The sequence below is a fragment of the Vulpes lagopus genome, chromosome X, assembly GCF_018345385.1.
Source record: "Vulpes lagopus strain Blue_001 chromosome X, ASM1834538v1, whole genome shotgun sequence".
NCBI lineage: Eukaryota > Metazoa > Chordata > Mammalia > Carnivora > Canidae > Vulpes > Vulpes lagopus.
The window spans coordinates 45134594-45159511 of NC_054848.1; the positions used below are offsets into that span (position 1 = coordinate 45134594).

The window sequence follows — 24918 nt, forward strand, 5'->3', positions numbered from 1 at the left end:
AAGGACGAGCCTCTATCTGATTCATATCTATGTCCCTACTCCCTGGTGCAATGCTGGGCTCTGTGGAAAGGTATCTGTAAATGTCTGTTGACCACAAGACTAGAGCGTGTACTTCATTTGGGTTATCAGCTAACTATGAGCTTGGCTCCTCACCTGAGATGGAGAGGCAAAAACAGAGGTGGGAAGGATGCTAGTATTTACACAGCACCCATTATGTGTCTTACAATGTGCTAGATGCGGGCAGTCCCAGTGGCAGCGGTTTAGCGCCCCCTGCGGCCCAGGGCCTGATCCTGGAGACCCGGGATCGAGTCCCATGTCGGGCTCCCTGCGTGGAGCCTGCTTCTCCCTCTGCCCCTCTCTCTCTCTCTCTCTCTCTCTCTCTTTCTCTCTCTCTCGCTCTGTATCTCTCATGAGTAAATAAAATAAAATCTTTAAAAACAAAACAATGTGCTAGATGCATTCCCCTAAGAGCATCACACTCTGCACCATGACCCCTGAGAACGCATTATCACTCACTCCAGTCAGCAGGAGAGGGGAGTCTGGGGCTCTGAGAGGGCTACTGGCTTACCTACCACTCTGGCAGAAGCCAACCCAAACCCTGTCCCCTCTGTAGCCTCCCAAGGCACTTACTGGTTTTTTGCCCACAATCATGCGCTCCACGGCCTGCACCTGGGACACATGGTCATCATTGGTCCTCAGTTCACGCCCCTGGATACGCTGGTAGATGCCCACCAGGAGGTCTCGGGGGATGTCTTCACCATTGTCAACCCCTGGGTAGGGGAGTAACACAGAGGCATATTGTATAAATGTGGGGAGTGGGTGGTAGTGGTTCTCCACAATACCTCACACCCAGGCAGGAAGGCAAGCAATGGCTGGGACTGGAGGCAGTGGGCACCCCTCAGTCCCTTAGGACTGGGCCAGAAGAGCTGCTCTTCACCAAGGACTATTGTTCAGCAAACAACTGGATACCCAGTTGCTTTCTTTCCCAGCGTGGGGATTTTTTCTAAGCAACTCAGAGCACCTGGGATTAAAATAATCAGGTACTTTTTTTCCCCTTCTAACTAGCAAAAATAGCATTAGATGATATAGCCATTGTTAGTAAAAGGGCAGGGAGTGGGCACATATATTAACATAACTGTTTTGGAAGGTAACCTGGCAAAAGCCTAAATATTCTGGGGTTCTTCTTTTAGGAATCTACCCTAAGGATCTGCTCAGAAACAGTGCAGAGATACATGTGCAAGTGCTACTTACAGGAAAACTTTGAAACAACCTAAGTCCTCACAATAGAGGAATAGTCAACTAAAGCTGAATGTATCCACTTAATAATTTACAGCTATTAAAAACTTGATGTTTACAAAAAAGCCTGAGAAAATTCCTGGAGCAAAGTAAGTGGAAAGAGCAGGATGAAAATTACATTCACAGCTTAACTGTGATCTTAACTGTATAAAAAGTTACATATGCTGAGGGGGGAAAAAAGACTAGAAAACAGCAAAATATCAACCATGGCTGCCTCTAGGCAGCAGAATTCAGGACAATTAAACAATTTTTTTCCCCTTTGCTCTATTTCCAAAATTTCTGGGCATGAGGAAGTATTCATTTCGCTTGTTTATTTATTTAATAATTGGAGGGGGAAAGATATACACATACATAATACATATATATGTATAAATGTATGTACATATATATGTATATGCACACATATACCTAGAGAGGAAGTACCTCCTCTCCAAATACATATACACATATACAATAATATATGCACACACGTATATATACACATATATGTATGCACACACATGTGTATGCATGTAACCATATGTATGGACACATACACATATACATACAGAGGAGGAGGGAGGGAGAAAGAAAGGGGAGAATGAGTGAATGAACAAATGACTAACAGCAGGAGTCTGGAAGACAGCTCCAGATGGCCTCTGATCTAACTCCCTCCCCTCGAGTCTACCATCCTTCTCCACTCCTGTCTGCTGAGTGAAACCCACTCACTCTTCCCCCTAAATCTTCTGCTAGAGAAACTGTATTCTCCTTTGGAAATGCCACACCTCCTCCTTGGACAGGTGCTAAGGGAACATCCTTCATCACATCATCTTTTTATCTCAGCTGCCAGAGAGCTTAAGCCCAGCAACTGTGCAAAGCCTGTCGGTCAGCCAATTTGTCTCATCTGTTTGTTTTTCCTCAAATCTATTGCTCTCTTTCATTTCTGTTTAAATAATACTAACATCTGTGCCGCTTTTAGTAGGCTGCTCTTTAGTGAGATGACAGGCTTGATATCAACAGAATAAACCAAGAAAAAAGGTCAAGGTGACACCTTTCACCTCGCATTTGAGGCCCTCATATATTGATTCCAACTGACCTTTCTGACTAGGTCGTCCACCCCATCTTAATTGTTCTCCCAACAACTTTTCCTACCTCTGTGCCTTTTTATTCTTACTGCTAGGTAAGCCTCCTCTGTTGCTATTCTGTCACATTGTCACATTGTCTATGCCTTGAAGGTCAATCTTAAAATACTACTTCCTCCAGGAAGTGTATTGAAGGTGGGCTCTTCTACCTCTGAGCTCTGACTGCACTTTTGGCCTATCTGACATCATGATTCACTTATTTATTCTCTTGTGTTGGGTATCTGGTACTATAAGTCAGTCCCACAAACCGGGAGCTCTCTCGGGGCAGGGGCTACAGTGTCCTAAGTCCCCAATGCAGGGCCGGGCACACATGAGGCACTCAGTGTTGGCTGGCTGATCAAGGGAATCAATAAATGTATGGATGGAGAAGGAGCACAGAGCATAATTAAATGAGCCTTTATGAGCATAAATAAAGAGGAGAGGGGAAGAAGGAGTGATGCGTCAATGCCTGGGTGGATTAGAATAAGCTCTGTAAGAGCCAGGGCTTTCATCTCTCACGTCCACTGTTGTAACCCCAGAACCCACTCAGTCAGTGTTCAGTGCAGGAATGAGTGGATGGACAAGTATTTGAGTGAATTAATAAGGGAATATGGCAGCTTTGGAGGAAATCAGAGAACATCACAGGTTAATATCCAGGGAGCCTATATGATCTCCCTCCTCCTTCCCAGCCCACTCCCACCCTGCCCACTCTCCCTTCCAAAGGGAAGGACAGGACAAGCCAACAGGGGGGCCTGGGGTCACCTCTCAGGTTCTTGATGAAGTCATCTAGTTTCATCTTGCGTTCAGCCTTGACGCTGGGACTGTACATGTCAGTATTGAGGAGAATGATAGCAAAAGCAAGGATGAAGATGGTGTCTGGATTCCGGAACTGGCGCACGAGGGCTGGGTTACACACACAGTATCGTTGGCTGCAGGGCAGGATCAGGGCCAGGATCAGGCACCAGTAATCTTCACCTACCCACCACTGCCCCTCTGTCCTGAGTCTGGTGCCACCAACCCTCTCCCCCAAGAAATACTCCCAAGCCTTTTGGGTACAACCTCTTTCTTCAGTTTTCCCAACACTAGTGTGTAAAAATCACAACCACTACCTCTTCGGGAGCTCTGCTAGGGGATTTAGGTACATTGTGTCATGTAATCCTATCAGAATCCTACAAAGTAGCTATTAGCAGCCCCATGTGACAGAGGAAGTAATGAGGCCCAAAGTGAAGAGGTATCTTTCTCAGGGTAATAGAGCTGGTAAATGGTGAAGACAAGATGAAAATCCAGATCTTTCTGACTAACAAGTCAAATCCTTCTCCCATTATGGGCAAAAAGTTCTTAGGAATTCTTCTGTTTCTCTGCTAAATACCCCAAAGTGGTGGGGCCAGGATTTCTATCCAGGTCTGCCTAATCCCCAAAGCATTAACTCTACTAAGTTAAGGGCATCTGGTCATGAAAGCAAACACCCTTGAGTTCAAGTCCTGGCTCTGCCTCTTATTCACTTTATGACCCTGAGCAAGTTACTTAACCTCTCTAAATTTCCGATTTCTTATCTGCAGCATGGGAATCACAATAAAAGCACCTACCTCACAGGGTTGTTGTGAGCCTTCAGAGAAATAATTGTGTAAAGTGCCCAGCTTAGCACCTGATACCTGGTAAGTGCTCAACAAATATTAGCTGTGGCTGCTGTTGTCACCTATTGGATGCCCACGTCCCAGATGCTGAACCAAACACTTTAGGCACGCTACCTCTGATCCTCACAACTGCACAACTGCCTGGCAAGGTAGGATTTATCATTTCCATTTTCTGGTGAGGAAAGTAGGAGGCCCAGAGAGGTAACTTGGAGATGCACACTGTACTGACCCCTCTCCCCATCCCCATCCCACCCCTAATCTTGCTTGGGGAGAGTGGGGAAACAGGCACACCTGAAGGCTTCAATGAGTCGCTCCACTTTCTGGGCCTCGCCTTGAACCCGGATGTGGGACTGGAACTTCCGGAGTGCATCATCCAAATCCATGGAGGAGAAGTCCATCTCATCCACCACACAGCTGAGAAACACAGAAGTGGGTATGGCACTCTCAAGTCCTCTGCAGAAAACCTCTGACCTACCCTGACCTGCCTGAATGGACAGACACCCCCACTGACAAGACTTCCAAAATCTGGACCCATGGTCCCTAGCAGGTCCTTATGAGGAAGGAATGTTTGAAATGGAATCCACCCCCAGAAAGTCAGGGCCAGACTACATGGTTACTCGGGGTCCTTTCCACTGACCCACTCATTTCAGAGACAGGAAAATGGGGGCCTAAAGCAGGGCAGGGGATAAGCCGGGCCACCCAGAAAGACTTTTGGGCATAGAGCCAAGAGAGATGAGAGCTTTTGTGAAGTACAGGGGTACGGGAACAGGAAAGTCTCTTCATCCTGTTTTGTCAAGCTCATCTGAGCACAACAGACCAGCTGCCCACTTCCTCCCTCCTGCCCTCCTTTTCCAGGAAGCCCCAGCCCAGTCTCTGCCCCTTCCTGGGGTCCTCACTCCAACACATCTCTGTTGAACTGCTTCTGCCGGTTCCCTAGGAATTCCCCTATCATCTGCCGGCTCAGGCCTTTCCGCTCCAGGATAAAGTGAGCCACTCCCACCGGTGTGTCTGACAGGAAGCCCCGTTCGATCAGATACTGGATACCCTTCTCTGGCTTCCTGCAGAAAGACGGGAGGTAGATGAGATGGCTGTCCGCCTGGAGCTCCGCCCCCTGTCCCCACTACTTGCACTAACTTGGGGCTCAACCACTGCTTCAGAGAACCAAGACAACTTCCTTGCTATGCAGTCAACTGAATACATAATTTGGTCCAATGACACCGTGGTTTACAGGTGAGAAAACAGGCCCAGGCAGAGGAAGATACTCTTGCAGAGCTTCCAAATTTCCAAGGTATCCTCAACCCAACTGCCTCCTTTACTGGAGCCACACTACAATGGAAAGAAAATGAAGATCTAATGGGAGGCTTCTATATGCCAGGGGCTTTGATATTCCTAGGGGGCATAGAGGAGTCCCAGGAAAAGGCATGAGCTCCAGGCGAAGCCCTTCTCTCTGGGTCACAGACCCTCAGAATAGGAAGGTGAAGAGGTTACTCTGTCTGCCTCCCACATCCCACTAAGACAAAGTATTACCCAGCCTCTGTGGGTGGTTTGACAGAGAAGATACTCCCTACTTTCCACAAGGCCAAATCTGGGTCTGAACTATCCCATAGTCAGAACCCCAGAGCCTTAGGACGCCACAAGGCTGGAATTTGGAAGAGACTTTGGTGCCACCAGAGTCTCAAACCCATTACTTACCAGTTGTATGACACAGGACAACTCCTTTTACTTCTCCAAGCCTCAGTTCTTTTTTATAATATAAACGGGGACACTACTTCCCACCTTACTGAGCTATTGTGAGAAGTAAATACAGGTGGCAGTGTCTCCTAGGCTATAGACACAGAGCATTTGCTTTCTAATTATTTTCTGACCAAATGTCACACTTCTACCCCACTCCTAAGCACCTGGCAACAAGATCGGGCACCTAGAAAGAGCTCAATCATGGTTACTGATGACTCCAGCACCCCACCATGCTCCCCAGCACTTCAAACATTACACACCCTGCTAATCAATAGGTGGAAGAACTGAAACCCTAAGGAAGGCACACACCTTGCCCATGGCTGCACACAGAGTTCAGCTGAAGTCAGGTTGGGGCCCAGGGTACCTGTTACTCAGAGCAGGGCTCTTTATACATCATATTACCTCCCCCACCAAAAAGGGGATGTGGAAGAACCGAGGTTCAGAATCCATCCCTAGAGACAGTGAACTGGGGCCCAGAGAAGGAAGTTACTTGCCCAAGGTCACATAGCCAGTCAGAGGCAGTATGAAGACTAGAACTGCCTCTGACGGTGTGTGTGTGTGTGTGTGTGTGTGTGTGTGTGTGTGTGTGTGTGTGTGTGGTGGGGAGGGCTTTCTATTCTGCCACCCTGTTGCCAATCCTCTTCCCTGAAAAGCTGGGGAGAAGCCCCATCCATGAAATAAGAGGACAGCAAGGGGAAGCAGGATCTCTGCTTGGAGTTCAGCACCCCCGCCCCAGTCAAAGCACCCCCAGCAGGGTAGAAACAGGTGCGGAGGCAGGATCAGGGAGCACGTACTTATTAAACAGGTTGAGGCCAATTCTGTAGTGCCGCCTCTGTACCACGTCGTTGTTAAAGGCTGGCGAGTCCCAGCTGTGCCTCGTCTCTCGCTGGTAAGTCTGCTTGCACAGACCCGTGGCAGGAGGCTCCCTCAGGCTGTCCCTCGAAGAGGAACCAGAACTGCAGTTGATGGTCTCATTGGAATTGCTGGAGCTCTCAAGGCTCTCATTATCTCCACCATCAGAGTTCTCGCCTGCTGCCTCACACTTCCCCAACCTCCGACCCCCAGCCACACCACTGGGTCCAGTGCCACTGCTGGGGGCTGGTGGCAGGGGCCCTGGTGGGGCTGGGGCTGGGCCCTCCGGGGCTGGGTAGTGGCGGTGGGGGATTGGGGCCCTGCCTGGTGGCCCCTTGTGCTTCAGGGTCCCATGGGGGCTGCAGCCGTCAGCCTCGTACACCAGCTGGCGGTGGACAGAGCCGCGATCTGAGCGGTCACTCAGGTCCACGGAGCTGTCACTAGGAGGCTCAATGGTAAGCAGGGGAAGGTGAGCGGCCCGCAGCCGGAAATCCCGGCACTCCAAGCACCCGGGACCCCTGCGAGTGGCTTCCTCACGGGCACCATCTTCCCGGGTCCCTGGTGGCACTGGTGGAGTAACTGGCGGGAGAGGGGCTGGTGCCCAGAACTCAGCCCGGCCCTGGGGTGGGGGCTCTGTGCTGGGCAGTCGTTCAGGGGATGGTGGGGGAACTGGGTCATCCAGGTAGAGGGGAAGATCACTGAAGGATGTGGCTGAGCTGTCCTCTTGCTGTTCCTTTGACTCCCGCTTCTCCAGTTGGGCTGACCCTGGCTCCTCAGACATGGGCCCTGATGGGTGGCAGTTCAGGGCCTCATCAATGGATTCAGCCAGAGACTTTACCTGTGCAGGAGGAAAGGGGAAGAGGGAAAGGGAGAGAGAGGGAGGAAAGATGTAGGGGAGGAGGGTGGGATGGTGCAAGGGAGGAATGAGGAAGGGAAGGAAGAGGGGAGGGAGCGGAGAGGGAGGGAGGGAGGGAGGAAGGGAGGGAGAAGGGGGGAATCTTCCTAGTGGGTCAGCCAAGAAGAAGGAATACCCCTCCCCCTCCACAGGTTCTCTGCAGTATATAAAATAGCTCCCAGGGAGCCATTGTGAGCTCACAGGAGCTGTATAATGGCAGTGACAAGGTCCCTTCTCAGATATCTCAATACCTCCTTCATGTCCCTATAGACCCAAGCCAAATGACGCCTCCACCCTGATTCAATCCACATTTCTTGCCTCTGCCATCCCCCAGGGTAAACCGAAATCCCAGCTTCCTCTGGGGTCCCAGAGTCCTCTGGTTATGTCTTAGGAAATCTGTAATATTTATCACTTGAGACTCTGAACTATGACTGGCAACCCTGTTTCCCTGTGGTATCCAGCCTCCAAAATGGTCTCTAAAGATCCCTACCTCTTGGGATCCACACCTTTATGTCCCAGGTGTGGTCTGTGGGACCAACAGTATATGGCAGAAGTGATGGGATGTCACTTCAAAGATTAGGTTATGAAAGACTACAGCTTCCTTCTTGATAACTCTTGTTCTCTCTCTCTCTCTCTCTCTCTCTCTCTCTCTCTCTCTCTCTCTCTCCCTCCCTCCCTCCCTCCCTCCCCCTCTCTCAGACCCCTTGCTCTAGGGGAAGCCACACCATGAGCAGTCCCATAGAGATGCCCACATGGTAAGGACCTGAATTTTCCTGCCAGTAGTCAAATGAGTGAGTTTGGAAGCACACTCATCAGTGCCAGTCAAGTCTTCAGAGACTGTGATCCCACATAGATTTTTAGCTTGCTTGTTTTAACTACATGATTTTTTATCTGGCCAATTCTTTCTCATCAATCTCACAGCCCTGACTCAAATGCTTGCTAGGCAACTTCTTTCAGTTTGGAATATAGGTGAGAGCCATAGGAATAGCCAGAGTATGGGGCTGGGGAGGAAAGGCCCTTTTCATGGATGCTGACCTGTTTGGAGAAGGAGTCCTCGAGCTCTGTGATGTCATTAGAAAACTCTCCAGATGTGGTGATGGAGCTTCCCCCACCATCGATGCCCCCTCCACAGGAGCCTCCATAGGGGAGCCCTCGTTCAAGCCGGTGGCTCCGGGCACCAGCCATGGCACCCTCGTCCAGCGAGGCAGGCTTGCCCTCGAAGTACGCAGGGTTCTGGGCCTTCTCATACTCCTCGAAGGAGAACTGCATCCGCATGTTGGAAAGGATGATGCGGCGGGACATGCGGCTCTCAGAAGCTGAGCTTCGGAGCCGCTCAAAGTTCTTGTTCATGCGGTACTGGCGAAAGGCTGTCTGGATGGTCCTGGCGGCCCTGCGGCTCAGGAAGGAGCCTCCATACTTCCTCTCCAGCATTTCCACCTAGCATGGGGAAGATGGAGGAAAACAAGGTCAGAAACCCTCTATAGCCTCATTCTTCTCCCTGGGCCTCAACCACACTACCACCCCCAGTCACAGTTAGCTGCTTAGAGCTGCCTGGACACTCCAGGTTGTGCTCTGTGTTGGGTCCTCACTTTAATCTCAGATAGCACTTATCACATGGGGCTGGCTTGTGGTTTTCTTTCTTTCCTCCTTTCTTCCTCTTTAAATATTTTATTTATTTATTTGACAGAGATAGAGAACATAAGCAGGGGCAGAGGCAGAGGGAGAGGGCGAAGGAGAAGCAGACTCTCTACTGAGCAGGGAGCCCAATCTGGGGCTCAATCCCCGGACCTGAGCCAAAGGCAGATGCTTAACTGACTGAGCCACCCAGGCACCCCTGCGGTTTTCTTTCTTATTTATAGGAAGTAGATGTCTGTTATCCCAAAAACAGTTTGAAAAAGAACCCACAGAAGCCAAAAATGGAAAGAAAGTAAAAAATAAGTTGGGAGTAAGAAGGAGGAAAGAGGAAGAGAGAGAGAAAGAAGAGAGGGAGGGAGGAAGGGAGGGAGAGTGGAGAGAAAGGGAAAGAAGGAAGGAAGGAAGGAAGGAAGGAAGGAAGGAAAGAAAGAAAGAAAGAAGGAAGGAAAGAAGGGAGGAAGGAAGATTGGTTCGCCTAAAGTCCCAATACCTAGGAAAACCACAATTAACATTTTGGTATATGTCCTTCCAGGTTTTTTTTTTTTCTATTCATGGCATTTTTGTGCCCCTCCCACTTTTTTTTTTTTTTTTAACTAACTGATATCCTGTGTGATATATATGTTGTACTATAGCACACTCTTCTGGAAGTGTCAATTTATGTGTGTCCTTCTCCTATCAGACAGATTTTGGAGGACTGGGTCGTGGTCCCATTCATCTTTATGTCTCCAGCATGGGCTTGGAGCTCAATCCATATTTGCTGAGTAAACAAGACTCAGCGGATGGGTGGTGAATGAGGGAGTGAGTCCCTAGTAGGGTGAAGGATCCTAGAGCTAGTCTTCTATTCTAGGCTCCCCATGCCTCCCCTGGATACCACCCTTCCTTGAGGGTCACACCCCGATCCCTCCCTTGGTTCTCTCAGGGCCCTCCATTCCCACTCTCATTCCCCGCCAGAGCTGTCTGTCTCCTCTGCACCTTCTTGTCTTGCAGGTCCGTGGAGAGTTCGTAGCTGTCCGATAGGGCCTTGGAGCGCTTTATCTCCTCCTCCTCCTGCTTCCTCAAGGCGACACTGGCTGGCTGGAGGCGAGTTCGCTGAGCCCAGGGAAGGCCCACCCCAGCTGGGGGGCCCCCCATGTGGCTGCTGGTGGGGGGCAGCTGGCTCAGCCGGTAGGGGGGTTGGCTCCCAGGACTATCAACCGCTGTGCTCAGGTCACTGCCTGGGGTATCACCCTCCACACTGTGGGGATGAGATAACATGAGCCAAGATGTGGGACCGGGAGATGGGCCTGCACAGCCAGACTGGATGTGAGTGGATCAGCTCCCTTCCCACAACCCCAGCCTCCCCGGCTTCCTTGAGGACATAGGAACCCTAATATTTAAAGGCCAGAGGGAAGTTCTACCCTCTCAAGCTGCCTGTTGCAGTCTCCTCCCTTCGGGCCCCCTTGCATTCCCAGCCCTACCCTCATATTGCCCTTCTGGCCACCACTCACAGCACCAGCTGTGAGACTCCTTTACCTCAAGACAGGGTCTCCTCACAGGCTTGTCCTGGTCCCCACTCACCCCTCACACCTGGTCCCTTCATAGTCATGCCCCCTCACAGCCTTATGCCCGGACAAGCTTCCTCCTGGTCTCGTCCACTCCAAGTCCCCTTTTTTAATAGTCTCAGCCCCTCATGATTCCATCCCCAAACCCTCCTTCCCCTGCTGGCCAGGTCCCTCACAGCCCCACCCCTCCCACCACCAGGCCCCTTCCCCTCTCAGCTCCAACCCCTCGTGGCTCTGTCTCCAGCACTGTGTCACAGTTTCCACTCCCAGTCTGATCCTGCAGCACCACCTAGATGGGCCCTGACCCCAGGCCTGGGGGCCCACTCCTGCCTCCTGCACCTCCAGACTCATCCCTACCCCGCCCAGCCCTGCTCCCTCCTGCCCCCAACTGCCTGGACATGGGCCTGGCCAGTTCCCAGGGTTCTCTGGCTGCCAGGCTCTGGGACAGCGAGAAGCACCTCCCCTTCAGCATCCTCACAGGTAAAGAGCAGCCCTGAGGGGCAACTTCTTTTTTCTCCTCATGGCCTTCTCTGTTCTGCTGAGGGAGGGAGGGGGCAAAAGTCTCAAGGTCGAAGATTGGCAGGAGCTGGGTACTGGGCCTTGCCTGCCCTGGTTTCCCAGAGCTGTTGTTCTGCCAGCCCTGCTCCCATGGTACCATGGCAACCAGGCTGCCAGGAAACCCAGGTGGCAACAGAGCCCAGGTGCCCTGAGCCTAGCCAGCAAAGTGAGGAGCCACAGAGGTGAGGAGGAGGGCGGAGGGGTTCAGGAGGGGAGGGACAGGTGGGTGAAGCATGGACATTGTTGGGGGAATGGGTGTCATAGAGCCCAGAGAATTATCTGCTTTGGGCAGGCACATGGTTGGGGGGGCTCTTGGCTGGAAAGGCTTAAGGGGCCACTCCCAAACCTCTACTTGGCAGAGGCCTGGATGCAGGGCAAGGCAAGCTGGAGTGCATGGAACTCAGGAGAGCATATTGTGCTGGAGGCTGGGTGCAGTGGGCAGCTGCACCCACCCACCAGGCTGGGTCCTGGGCTGCAGCAGTAGAGCTCAGCTCCACCCTAGTGAGCCCCCTCTTCCCACCATTCATCCTCCACCCTTATGATATCAGTCTATGACACTGCCAGGAACAAGGCAGAAACAGACTGGGGAACTGCCCTCTACTCTAAATTATTTCTCCTCTGGGGCCTCAGGGGCTTATGAAGTCCCACTCTGGGGGGCAGACCTCGTCCAGCCCCCCACTCCCAACCAACCTGGGCATCTAAGACGTTCCTCTCCACCTCCCTCAGGGACTGCAGGATCCTGCCCATCAACCTTTCAAACCTCTCCCTCTCAGCACACAGCTTAAACCCAGGATCGATCCAATTGTCCCCTCTGTTCATGAACCATCCATAGCTCCCGCTGCCCACAAGAGATAGCCCCAAGTTCCTTATTCTGGCAATGGAGGCTTCTCAAAGATACAATAGCCAATGCTTACAGAGCACTTGGCATGTCAGGTGCTATTCTTACCACTTCACATTTAATAACCTGTTCACTCTTCAGAACAACCCTATGAAGATAAGAATTGTGATTTATCTTCATTTTACACATCAAGAAACGGAAGCCCAGAGAGGTTAAGTAACTTGTCAATGGTCACACAGCTACTAACAATAGAACCAGGATTCAAATCCAGGCAGTCTGACGCCAGAGCTCACAGTCTTAAACATTAAGCCATACTGCAGGGTTTGCCAGCTCCCCATCCCATCCACCCTTCGCTCCAGCCTGGCCCAGATTCTGTTTCTCCCAAATACTCCTCTGCTTTCCACCTCTGAAACTGCTTATACAGTACCTTCCACCTGGAATGCAGTCCCTATCATCTCTGCCATCTGCAACCCGAGAAATCCCCCCACACCCTACTTCCATCAAGATTCAGGTCATATGCCACCACTAAGAAGCCCTCCTGAAGCCCGCCTCCAGCCAAAAATTATTGCTGATCCTGTTCAGAGCTCCCACACATAGCACATGTCTGTCCTTCTTTTTATGGTGCTGGTTAGCTTTGGCAAAGCGTGACAGCTATTTGTGTTCATGATTCCCAGAATCCCAGCACAGGAAGAGAATTTGGTAATCTCCTTGCCAACACAGAGCACAAGGCCTTGAACAGTCACTCAATAGAAGCGTCTGGAGTGCCAGAGTCAATGAATGAGCTCTGGTGGCTTTCCTAATAAGTCCTCCCACCTAAGCCTTGACCTCCCCCTCCTGTGTCCTCTTCCAATCCATTCTTCATGTGCCAGGCACAGCGCTAGGTGCTGGAAATGTAATGGTGAACAAGACACAGAAGATGTGTTCCCTAGGGGAGGTGACATTCTAGTGGGAGATGCAAGCTATAAATACAGACTATAATTTCAGGTAGAGATGAGTGCTAGGAAAGAAAGTACAGCTGAGTGATAAAAGGTGCTGTTTCAACCTGGCAGTCAGGGAATGTCTTTTTGAAGAAAGGGCGTATAAGCTGAGCCCAGATGGAAGTGAGGGAGTGAGTGGTGTGGTCACCTGAAGCCAAAGCAATCCAGACAGAAGGTAGAGCCAGTGCAAAGACTTTGCGGTAAAAAACAACAACAACAACAACCAAAAAAAAAAAAAAAACACAATGCCTGGCATATTCAAAAAACAACAAGGAGGCCAGTGTAGCTGGAGTAGAGTGAACAAGGGGAGAATGACAGGAGGTAAGATCAGGGGGTAAGGGGGGCCCAATTGTGAAGGGCACTGAGCCCATGGTAAAGACTGTGGCTTTGCTCTGAAAGGGCAGAGGAGGGATGTGATCTACCTCTGGCTTTATAGAAATCATCATCCATGGGATAATCTCCAGCTACCTCACCAGAGCCATGGATGGCTCTCCTGACCTGACCCCTGCCTCATATACCTTCTGCCCCATTACTTCAACCTGGCTACTTCTGGCTCACCCTTCAACATTTAGCTCAGGTGTGCCCATCCATGCAGACTGCCCCCTCCACACGGGTTGGCTTTTTTTTTTTTTTAAACTCATCCAATGTTTATTGAACGGTGAACCGTTGCCAATACTGCTGGATCCTGCAACTCACTCACGACTCACTCACTCAGATCCCTCTCCCGGCCCCCCGAGAAGGAAGCCAGGAGCAGGACCACCCCGAAGGCCTAATGCCAGGGAGTAGCCAGGGGGCTGGGGGATGCGGGGAGGTGGGGAAGGGTGGGGAGGCGAAGGAGCAAGGCAGTGGGGTGCAGAGCTACACTCCCGGAGGCGTGCATGCGCGCACACACACAAACACACACACACACACACACACAGAGGCAAAGACCAGGGACATCAGTCTCTGCCCCCACATGGCAGTCGTGGGGACATCAGGGAAAGACCAGGCGTCCACGAGATATTTCAGTTCTTCCCATCATGAAGCGTCTGCCACGAGGCGCTGGGCCAAGGTCACTGGGCTCTGCCTTCAGGGCACATTAGCCCTGAGCCAAGGCGGTTTTGATGGCGGCCACCAGCCTCAGAAACTTCCTCTGCTGCCATAGGGCCCTATAGCCACCTCCACCCTGAGGGCAAGAGCATTAATGAGCTGAGTCCTGGAAACTTATCAAGGCAGACACCATTAGCCCTGTGTTATAGATGAGGACACTGAGGCTCAGAGAGGCAATATAAAGTTGCTCAAGGTCACACAAGCTATCAAGAGAGAAAGTCAGGATGCAAGCACAGGGCCCAGGCTGTTTTTTCCTGACATCTAATCACCTCTTGCCACTCCCAGCTTCATGCTGCCCCTGGCTCTCCGCTCTTTGGCAATTCTTCCCTTCAGAGCTGGCCCCCAATTTTGGTTGCAGAGGGAATAGTGGCAGGGAGGTCAGGCTGTCAACGCAGCCTCCCCCAACAGGGCCTGGCAGAAAGGACAGTGCTTGGGGGTGCTGCTTCTGATATCATACATACTGCCGAAGAAATCAGACCTGGAGATGTGAAATCCCTTTACTCAGGGCCCCCAAAACACTGAGGAGCATGCTGATCACATGGAAAATCTCTCCTCTCTCGTTCAGGTCTTGACTGTCAGTTGTGTGAGCCTGGACATGCCCCTTTCCCTCTCTGTACTTGTTTCTCATCTATGCAGGGCTAGAGGGAAATGCAATTCCCTCTTTGGGTTCCAGGACTACAGATAGGGCCTGGGAGACACCCCCCTGGACTCCTCCCAGCAGGAGCAAAGAACACAAGAACACACACACACACACACACACACACACGTGCGCATGTGCATGCATGCCTATGTACACTGTCTTCTGGGCTATTCTGTGGGGGAAGCTGGAGAGCATCCTCTGCAGTGGGGGAAATAAACCATGTTACACAAATAACACAGTACAAAGCTGAAAGTTTTCAAGGCCGGGGAACAGAGGAAGTGCTGGGGGAGCTCAGGAGAGAGATTCCTTCTGCTTGGGGGTGGCTGCACAGAATAAAAATAAACTCACACTTACAGTGCACCTTCCCTGTGTCAGGCATTTTGGCATATTATTTAATCTGCATGACAAACGTGAAGGAAGAATTAGGATTCCTATTTTGCAGGTGAGGAAAAAGGCTCTGAGGGGGCAAGTAACTGCCAAAAGGTCTCAGAGCTAGCAAGTGTGTAGGACAGGAAGCCAAAGCCCAGAGCCTGAACTAGTTTCCCTGCTGCCTTAAATGCTTCCATGGGGAGGAAGCTCCTTGCCTAAGAGGAGCTGGTAGAAGTGAGTGAGTGACCTTGTGAGCCAAGGCAGTGAGATGGGGAGAAGCAGGGCAGGACATTCTGTAGGGAGTTGGGGTGGCCTGCCCACGGAGTGGGGGCATTGACCCTCCCTGGATGCCGTTCCTAATGGGAGGTCTCTCTCCCTCCTTCCCTTTATTGGCACTGCTGGAGCCAGGCAGCCAGCAGGGGACAGGATCAGGATACAGTTGCTATGGAAATGAATGGGGGCTGTTGCTATGGATACCATAAGATGAGGGCAAGAGGAAGCTAGGGATGCTGAGGACTATCCCCATGACAACTTAGGCTGGAGGGGGGGACCAGAAGTGAGAGACAAGAAAACAAAAGAGGAGGTCAGCACACCTACATGAGAGCAGGGGCTTCAGGCTTTGGAGGATACTAGGTGAGGAGGTCGGACAAAGGGGTGGGTAGGGCAGAGGGACTGAAGGACCCCAGTCACCTCGGTCTCCTCTGACCGTTCTTCTGCAAGCTATTTCTGCTGCCCAATCCCAATGCCATGGAGATTCCAAACCTGAGGCCAGCCTGGCTTGGCATAGAGGCTGGCAGGGGAGGAAGCCAATCAGAGGGGCTGACTGGGGAGACAGTAGGCAAACATGGGCTTGGGAGCACACAGGCCTGGGTTTGAATCCCACCTCTACTTCTTCGCAGCCCTAAAAAGAATTGTTGTCACTTACCAAGTACCTACTTTTGGCTAGGCCTAGCAACTCTGCAAGGTCTGGGTTGTTCTCCCCAAAGGAGACAACAGAGGAGGAAACTGAAGTACAGAAGGATGAAGTAATTTGCCCAAAGGCTCAAAGCTCACCAGTGGTGGGACCAGGAGCCATATCGACACTCATGTTCTGACCCCCGCCCCCCCACGCTGAACCACCCCTCCCAGGTCTGGTCTGCATTTTCTGGCTCCCTGTGCCTTCTTATAGTGACATGCACAGGGCCAGATGCTGGGGAACTATCTGTGGAGTGTGAAAAGAAGCAACCCAAGAGGAAGCAGGAAAGACTGGGGTTAGATGGAAGAAGTGCCTGACTTCGAGTATACTGAGTCACGGGTTTAGCCAAGGGGAGAAGAGCCACAGACCTGGGATGGACTTCATGGACCAGCCAATCCCAGAGATCCAAACCAAGGCCCACAAAGTCAAAGTGATGTGTCCAGGCAAACCAGGCCCACAAAGTCAAAGTGATGTGTCCATGAAGAATGAGAATCCAAATCCCCTACCTTCCAGGCCAGTGTCCCACTTTTAGTTGGAGAAGCCCCTTGAATCTGTCCAGCACCCCCCCAACCCTACACCTTTAAGCTCCCAGACAATAGCAGGCTACTTGAACTTGCTAGGCGGTGTAAGCCCAGTGCCTGTGCTCATATTCTTCCTTTGTTTCTTCTGCCCAGGATGGCCTCCCTCTCTACTTTGCCTCAGACTTCATTGGTCTGGGTGAGCTTATCTGCATCTTGCAGCACTCTGAAGCAGATGAGCCCTCCTTGAAAGTCAGTTCTGACTCACTTCCTGCTGCCCACCACCTACCCCAAACCTGACAGGGTCCAACTACTCCCCATGCTGTGTCTTGTGCACACTCATGTCATGGGTGGTCCTTATGGGCAGCTAACTCATGGTACTCCCTCCAAGTGTCCCTCCCCTTCCCTGCTCCTATCTCCCAAGGGCAGTGGCGGGGTATGATTCACCTCTGTGGACTGTGCATGCCCAGGCCAGAGCCCAGCACACAGCACATGCTCAGCAGCCACCTTGATCTCCTAAGACAGGTGGCAGTTGTGTGTATCTGAATGTGTGTGACCATCTTGCCTGACAACTGTCACCCTAAAAGTCATAGCCCCATATGCTTGAAAGCCACCCACACCCAGTCTTATGATTATCTCTACCAGACACACACAGCCTGTTGGGCACAAAAAGTCGCCACCTCACACAATCAAACTTGCATACACGCACTCAGAATTCCTCATGCCCAGCCTCAAACGATCACGTTCCCTTAGATACGTGATAATGCATAGTCTCTCACTACAGATCCACCTGCCCACCACACAGAAAAACATGCACACACATGCACAGGCACACACGTTTCCCCCAACAACTGATGGGAAACCTTCCCCCTTCCCACAGCACAAGCCCTCAGCCAGTTCAGTTACCTACACAGGGGTCTACACTTCCTTGGCTCCCACAGTGATCATCTGACCTTGACTTGCCCTCTCCCTCCAGTTAGTCGAACCCCCACCCCCACCCCACTTCCTTGTATCTCCAATCAGAGAAAAGGTAGGATCGTCTCTCCAGCCACAGGTCATCCAGCCCTCACACACCCTAGAGAGCCAGTTGAACAGAGCAATCTACACACCATTCCCTAGCACAACCATGGAGCTCTCTACCACATTTTTGTCCAGGCTATGCCTGTAGCCTATGATGCCTCTTCATGTCCACCACCCATTCAAACCTTCCCAGTCTTCCACTCTCACCCCTCCTCCTCCAGCAAGCCCTCCTTGATACTGCCATCCTCCCCAACCCACCTGGACCTGCTTTACTCTTTGGGCCAGGAACATATCTTGCTTGCCAGCAAAGCCATCTATATACTCAGTCATTTCTGCCCCTCACGTCCTGCCTATTTTCCCAAAGGGATTCTCATCTCCCCTGAGAGATGGAGAACTTATGGAGAACACAGCCACTGTCTTCCTTTGGACCCGTCACAGCATTTAGCTTGAAGCCTTCCCCACAGTCAGGTGCTCGAGCAATGCCTTCTGGAAGAGTAAAGGTGGGAGAGAGAAAGAGAGAGAGAGAGAGAGAGAGAGAGAGAGAGAGAGAGAGAGAGAGAGAGAGAGAAGAGGTCAGAGGGAGGGGAGAAATAAATTGGGATGTGAATGAGTAAAAGAGTTGATGAGTTGAGTAGCTGAGTGAAACACACAGTGAGGGAATAAGGTGAGCCTCCGGGAATAGGACAGGACCAATGTAATGGGGATGCTGAGAGGAGGGCTGAAAGGAAGGAGAGGCAGGACTCTCACATGGACCCTCATCAAAGCAAGGGCCACCAGTCACTACACACTTGCCCAACTGTGCACCAGACCAAACCCTATACACTGAGCTCCTTGGGTTTTTCTTGCTAATCCTCACGATATCCCACAGAGGTAGATATACTCTCACTGCGCTCAGGAGGAAAATAAAGCTCAAGGAGAACGTATTTGCTCAAGATTACACAGATAGTGAGAGAACCAGAAGGTAAACTCAGATTTGTTCAATGCCAAAGGCTCAGGAAGGGAAAGCCAGGGTATGAGCCCACCTGGGTGTCTCCTGGCTTTGTTCCCAACACAGACATATGATGGAAGGTGTGGGTCCTACAGTCCATAAAGGATACCTTCCACCCTCCTGCCAACAGCCTAGGGATTCTGAGAACCAGCTTCTGGAAGGTGCAGGAAATATTTAGGGTCGTTACATCTGGAGGTAACAGCTCCCCCTTAGATTCAGAGATCCCTAAAGCTATAGAATCGGAACCGTGAAAGTACAGAATCAAGGACTCTTACCGTCACAGAACATTAAAATCATACCATCAGAATTTTTTTTTTAAATAATAGAATCAGGAAATCTTAAAAACACAGGATTGGAGAATCCTCAAATCACAGTGTTGTAGAAATAGAAACCCCAGAATTGCATGGAATGTGTCACTGAATTATCATATTTAAATTCATGTAATTGCAGTTTCTTAAAATCATAGCATCTGAGGCTGACAGAATGTCAGAGCTGGAGGATCCCCTGGAGATCCTCTGACTCAACCTCCCTCCTCCTTTCGCACATGGGGGAGACTAGGTTAGCAGAGGGGTTAAGCGATATGTCCAAGTTGGCCAGCTCACGCCGCCTCAGGTTGACAGGCTGGAGAAGGGCGGCAGGCTTGCCCACAGTGAGAGCGCCACACCATTCATTTGTTCATTGAGTGCCTGTCTCTTGGGTGTTGACAATAACAAAAACTGAAGCCTTCCCCCCACCCTTTCTCTCTCTCTCCCAGGCCCTGTTTTCAGCCTTGGCTAGGAAAGAAGTAAGGCCCTGGTGGGAATGAGGAGAGGAAAGTGGGGGCAGGGTGGATCATACATCAGACAGAGAGAAGAGATCAGCTTTTATTGATGGAAATTCCTTTGTACACAGCGACACACGCACTCTGAAAGGCCTTTTCCTCCTGATCATATTTACAGAGCACTATGGGAGTGGCAGAGGGCGTGGATGAGGCCTTCAAGCAGGGGGAAGAGATGGCAGCAATGGCCAAGGGCGGGCGAGGGACGGAGCAAGGCGGGGGGGCAGGATGGGGGTGGGGGGGTGGGGGTAGGAACTAGGCAGGCTGGGTCCCGCCCCCGTCTGGTCCACTAAAGCCCTAGGCACCCTGCATCTCTGTTTGTGCTCACAGAGGACAGAGGTAGGTCCTTAGGATGTCATTTGGAGACCTCTCCAGGAGTGGCAGGCTCCAGGGTGCCTGGGAAGTGGGGTGCAGGTGCAGGAGGGTCCAAGCTCCAAGCTCCAAGCTGTTTTATTCAGATCTAGGGCTCCAGCCTTCATAATTCGGGGGCTGGAGTCCAGGGGAGACAGCAGGGGGATGGGGGTGAGAATTCCAAGGAGGTGGGGGAAGAAGGGGCACGATGCTTGCCCATCTTGAAGCAGGGACAGGGTCCCCTTGGGGGGGTCGAGGGCAGGGTGTGTGGGTGGGCGGGGGTGAGGGGGCTGGTTAAGGCTTTTGCTTCTGCATAGAAAATGACCCATGCCCTCTCAGTTACCGAGAGGAGGGACTACTGCACTCGGAGGCCGGACAGCAGAACTGATGAGCGTCTTCCTCTTCCTCTTCCTCAGTCTCCTCCTCCTCCTCCTGTTCCCTGAGGCCAGGAAGGGCAGGGTAGAGGCCACAGGCAGGCGGGTGACAGAGAGAGGCAGAGGCATTAGTTTGCAGAGCAGGGGAGATACATGAACGGCTGGAACCAGGGCAGTAGGGCTGGGATGGGGGTCTGAATGGGGAGGCCAGTGTGACAGATTAGCTAGGGCCACACCCTACTCAGTCTCCAAGGAGCCTGAGATAGCCCTCCCCCACACCCAGGCTGGGCTCACTTATAGTCAGGCCCAGAGTATACCAATTCTATTTCGGACCTGACAGGTACCCAACCTTCATCTGAATAGAAATAGTAGCATCCTTCTCTGTGCTGGCTCTTTGCAGACATTGGCTCATTGAACTCGTGCAACAAAACTGCAACCTTTTAGAGAGAAGGGAACTGAAGCTCAGAGAGGTTGGTTAACCAGCCCAACCAAGGTCACACAGCTGGGAAAGTGGTAGAGTCAGGATTTCAATGTGGAGTTCTCAGAGCTCCAAGTCTCCAACTCATCCCACTAGGTCCCTTAGGTGAACTTGGCACTATCTCTAGAACTCTAGGCTGCCCTTAAAGGACAAAGATTTCTATTTCTGGAAGGCTCTGGGTAGGGGAGGTTGGAGATGCTCAGGCATGGAGTGTAGAAAGCCCACAGCTTTGAAAGCAAACAGACCTGGGTTCCAAGGCCAGCTCTACGAGCGCTTCCAGGCTATGTGCCCAGGCATGTTATTGGCCCCTCTTGAAGCCTCAGTGTCCTCATCTATAAAAATAGGGCTCAGGATGCCAAGCCCACAGGATTGTTGCAAGGACTGGAACATGCATCAAGTGCCTGGCAAATCAGAGTAACGGGGATGTGGTGGTGGTTACTGCTCACAGCTCATGAACTGAATCTAATTCCCAAGGCGGCCATTCGCCCCCCACGCAGAAGTGCCGCAGTGGCAGGGAGGAGTCGGTACAGGAACAGGCCCCGGGCCCCAGGGTCCTGCGGAATGATCCCAGGGGCCGGTCTGCACATGGCAGTCACTGGAGCTGGGCTATGGTTTCACGGCGTGGATGGACAGACAGGAGGGCTGAGAGGGGTCCAGCTGCCTCAGGAAGAAAAAGGCTGATCCTCTGGAGAGATAGCCAATGAAACGGTATCATCCCCACTCCCAGACCCCATGGCTCAAGAGATGCAGGAAGTGTGGAATCCTGGAACCTGGAGGGCTGGGAAGAGATGGAAAGGAGAGAGGACAGGCAAGGGAAGGCACTGCGGTCCATCTGACAGCTGGACAAGCACACACCCATGCACATGCGCACATACACACACCCGAGCACACGCGCCCCCCACTTCATCCTTCAAGCTCCCTCTGACACACTGTTCCACAGAGTCACTGAGTCAGCAAAACCACGTGAAGCAGAGCTCAAGTCCTGGGCAAGCAGATCCCCCTGAGTTTCCCATTCCTCATCTATAAAAGGAGAAGTCTCCACACCTCTCAAGGCTGTCATGAAAAATGAGTGATCTTCCAGTCCTGCTGCTCACTTCCCCTCGTATCCAGGCCCAGCTCCTGCCACCCCTCACCCTGACCCTGCAGTCACCTCCGAATTTCTTCTCTCTACCCTTTTGGACCCACTAGGCTTCCTATTAAAATCCGCAAGCACAGATCTCTTGCTTGTCTCTGCTTAGACACCCACTTTGGCTCCCCATTGCTTCCTGGATAAAGGTCAAGCTCTTCAACTTGGTATTCAAGGCTCCCTCACCAGATGGCTTCACCTGACCTACCCTGTCCAGTGGAAAAAGCATTGGCTTCAGAGTTGGACAGATCTTGGTACAAATATCAGCCCCCACCTCCTACTAGCTGGGTGACCTTGGGTCTGCTTCTTTACTTCACTAGGACTTACTTTCCTCATCTACGAAGTGAGAAAAATGCCTATTCCGCAGGGCATGGTGGGATGAAATGAATTCAAGTATTCAAAGCACTTGCCACAGGGTAGGTTTGGTGCTTCATACACAGTAACTGTTATTAGTACTGTCATTATCAGTAGCTCCTCATGCTCAGCCTCCATCAAACTAGCTTGTTCACTATTCCATCAGAATGGCCAGCTTCTTTACACATCTCTGCTTTGGTGACTCTGTTTCTTCCTTCGGCACACATCTTTCGCTATCAAAATCCCATCTGAAACGTTATGGCCCATATTAAATGCTGCTTCCTACAGGAAGTCCTCCCTCTCAACCAGAAGTACTCCTTTGCTTCCTCCTTGCTCCCCCATCTCTGCCCTTGGATCTCCGGCAGCTGCTCCAAACTTCACCAAAGCATTTCTTTCACCAACCCCTTCAACGCCCTTGTATTCGCCCCTACTACCTCTGCTCTGCTTCTGTGTGAGAAAGAGAGGGCCCCTATACTACTTAAGGCCAGCCCTTCCACTTGGGCTCTGGAGCCCACACCTGCTACCTCCTCCACAACCATCATCCCCTCTCCCTCCTGTATTTCAATCTCTCTCTCTCTCTCTCTCTCTCTCTCTCTCTCTCTCTCTTTCTGTTGCCTCCTTCTTACCACATTTATAGAAGCTCAAGTCTCTCCCATCTGGGAATAAAAACCCTCTATCTGCCCCCACATCTCCCTCTAGCAATCACTGTCCCTCTCTCCTCTTCACAGCTAAGCTTCTTGAGAAATTCATCTACACTGGCCATCTCCACCTCAGTACCTCCCACGAGCTCTTCGGCCCACTGCAATCTGCCTCATGCACCCACCATGTCACTGAAACTGTTCTCAGCCAGGTCACCAAGAACCTCCTAGTGGTTAAAGCCAATAGACTCTTCTACCCTCATCTGCCTTCCCCCAGGTGTAACACTTGCCACTCTTTACAAGCCCCTCCTGTATGTGGATGGCTCTTTCCTTCCTCTGCTTCCCTGAGCCCACCTCCCTGCTGGTTTTCCTCCTACTCCTCTGACCACCCCATCTCTTCTTCTTCTCCTCATTACTCATAGGTTGGTCCCTCTTCCCCAGTTCTGCTCTGGTCCTCTTCTCTATCATTTCACATCCTGTGTCAGTGATCTCACTACATTGCATGACTTCAGGGATGGCTTAGGACCCCTACCCCAACCCTGTTTCATGGATCTCTCTCCTGGGCCTCAGCCCCCTCAAGCCTAATTCTTGCAGGAAGCCCCACCAGGATGGCCTTCAGAGCTCACAGGGACCTCAAATTTGTCATCTTACCACTGCCAACCTGTCCTCTGTGTTTTGCACCTTAGCAAAAAGCAGCACCATCCACCCACTTGCTCAAGCCCCAAACACACCCGAGAGTCATTCTTCCCGCTCCCTTAACAAGTTAGTCACCAAATTCTGTGGATTTCACCTCCTCATCTTCTACTCTTCTCACTCCTTGTTGACTCTTTCTCCAATCATACTGGTCTTGCTGTCCCTCAAACATGACACGCAAACTCCTGCCTCCAGGCCTTTGTGCTCTATGTTCCTTCTGTCTGGAACATCGTCCCCCAGAGAGGTATGGCACCAGACACAGTCTATATATTAGGTTGTTTATTTGTTATCCATCTCGTCCACCACAAGATCCATCAGGCCCAGCATCTGTTCTGTCCAGTGCCATTTTCCTGATGCCCAGCACAGTGTCTGGCACTCAATAGGTATTTGTTGAATGAATGACTCCATGGCCAGACCTGAACACTGAAGCTCCCTCTGAATTCCAAACTCTGTCCTCTCTACTCCCTTCAACCCCCACTATTTATTTGGCCTACTACTCCAGTTCTCTCTTCCCATCACCTCTCAAATGCATCCCCTCTGCTCTATCCCCACAGCCACTACCTTAGCGAATCTCTCTCTTGGATTACCATGGCTGCCTCCTCCCTAGTTTCTCGTCCTCTAAAAAGCCACTTTGATGTGTCACTTCACCTACTCAAGAGCTGCTCATGGCTCTCTACCTGGCCTACCACGAAGGATGAAGCCTGAACTCCCCAGGGAGCTATTTGGGGCAGGTCTAAGCTCTGCCCCCTTCCCATGTTCAGTTTCACCATCTCTCACCCCTGGGCCTTTGCGTGTACTCTTAGAGCATCCTCTCCCATCTCTAGCTCTATAAATCTTTATGGACCTTGAATGATTGACTCAACACCACTTTCTTTGAGAAACAACCTGATGCACAAACCAGACGTTAGTTCCTCTCCAAAGTCCATAGAGAGATAAGTGTCTCCAGTGTCACTCAGGATCTCCAAGAACCGAGTAGATTGGAAGTTAGTAATTCCCAAGGATGTTAGTGCTGGGTAAGTATTAAAAGAGGTTGCCTTTTCCTCTTGCACTGTTATCCGGGATTCACATCCCTCTGGCCCTCTGCTAATGCCAACTCATCCTTGTCTCTTCCTTCTCCTTCATCTTTTGTTGGGTCTATCTCATTAATCACTCCCAAAGGCTTTTGATTTCATAATTTGAAATGAAAATATTTCTATATGACTGGTACCCAATGGAGTAGTGCAACAGGGTAGTCCTGCTCAATTCCATTCCCTTCTATGCCAGTACCCCGGTTTAGGCCTTCCAACTGGCCCCCATGCATACAATCCATTTCTCATACGGACTGCTGATGTGATGTTTCTAAAACACAAATTTTACCAAATTTCTCTCCTATTTAGAATCCATTCCCATGATACTTGTCACTAGCAACATTGGTTCTCCACCCTTCTGGAGGAACATAAACCCTTTAT

The 24918-nt window shown here is 51.2% G+C and overlaps 1 protein-coding gene across 5 annotated transcripts in view; it reads right to left on the bottom strand.

Moving 5' to 3' along the window:
* The window catches only part of IQSEC2 (IQ motif and Sec7 domain ArfGEF 2), an 80700-nt gene that overhangs the window by 9068 nt on the left and 46714 nt on the right, over positions 1 to 24918 (bottom strand). For all 5 annotated transcript variants that reach the window (XM_041741652.1, XM_041741653.1, XM_041741656.1 and 2 more), the window contains 7 exons: positions 10119 to 10380; positions 8547 to 8948; positions 6559 to 7454; positions 4927 to 5088; positions 4322 to 4444; positions 3159 to 3325; positions 631 to 770 (listed from right to left, as the gene is read on the bottom strand). In XM_041741652.1, the coding sequence (XP_041597586.1) occupies positions 631 to 770; positions 3159 to 3325; positions 4322 to 4444; positions 4927 to 5088; positions 6559 to 7454; positions 8547 to 8948; positions 10119 to 10380 (2152 nt within the window). The remainder of the gene's footprint in view (positions 1 to 630; positions 771 to 3158; positions 3326 to 4321; positions 4445 to 4926; positions 5089 to 6558; positions 7455 to 8546; positions 8949 to 10118; positions 10381 to 24918) is intronic.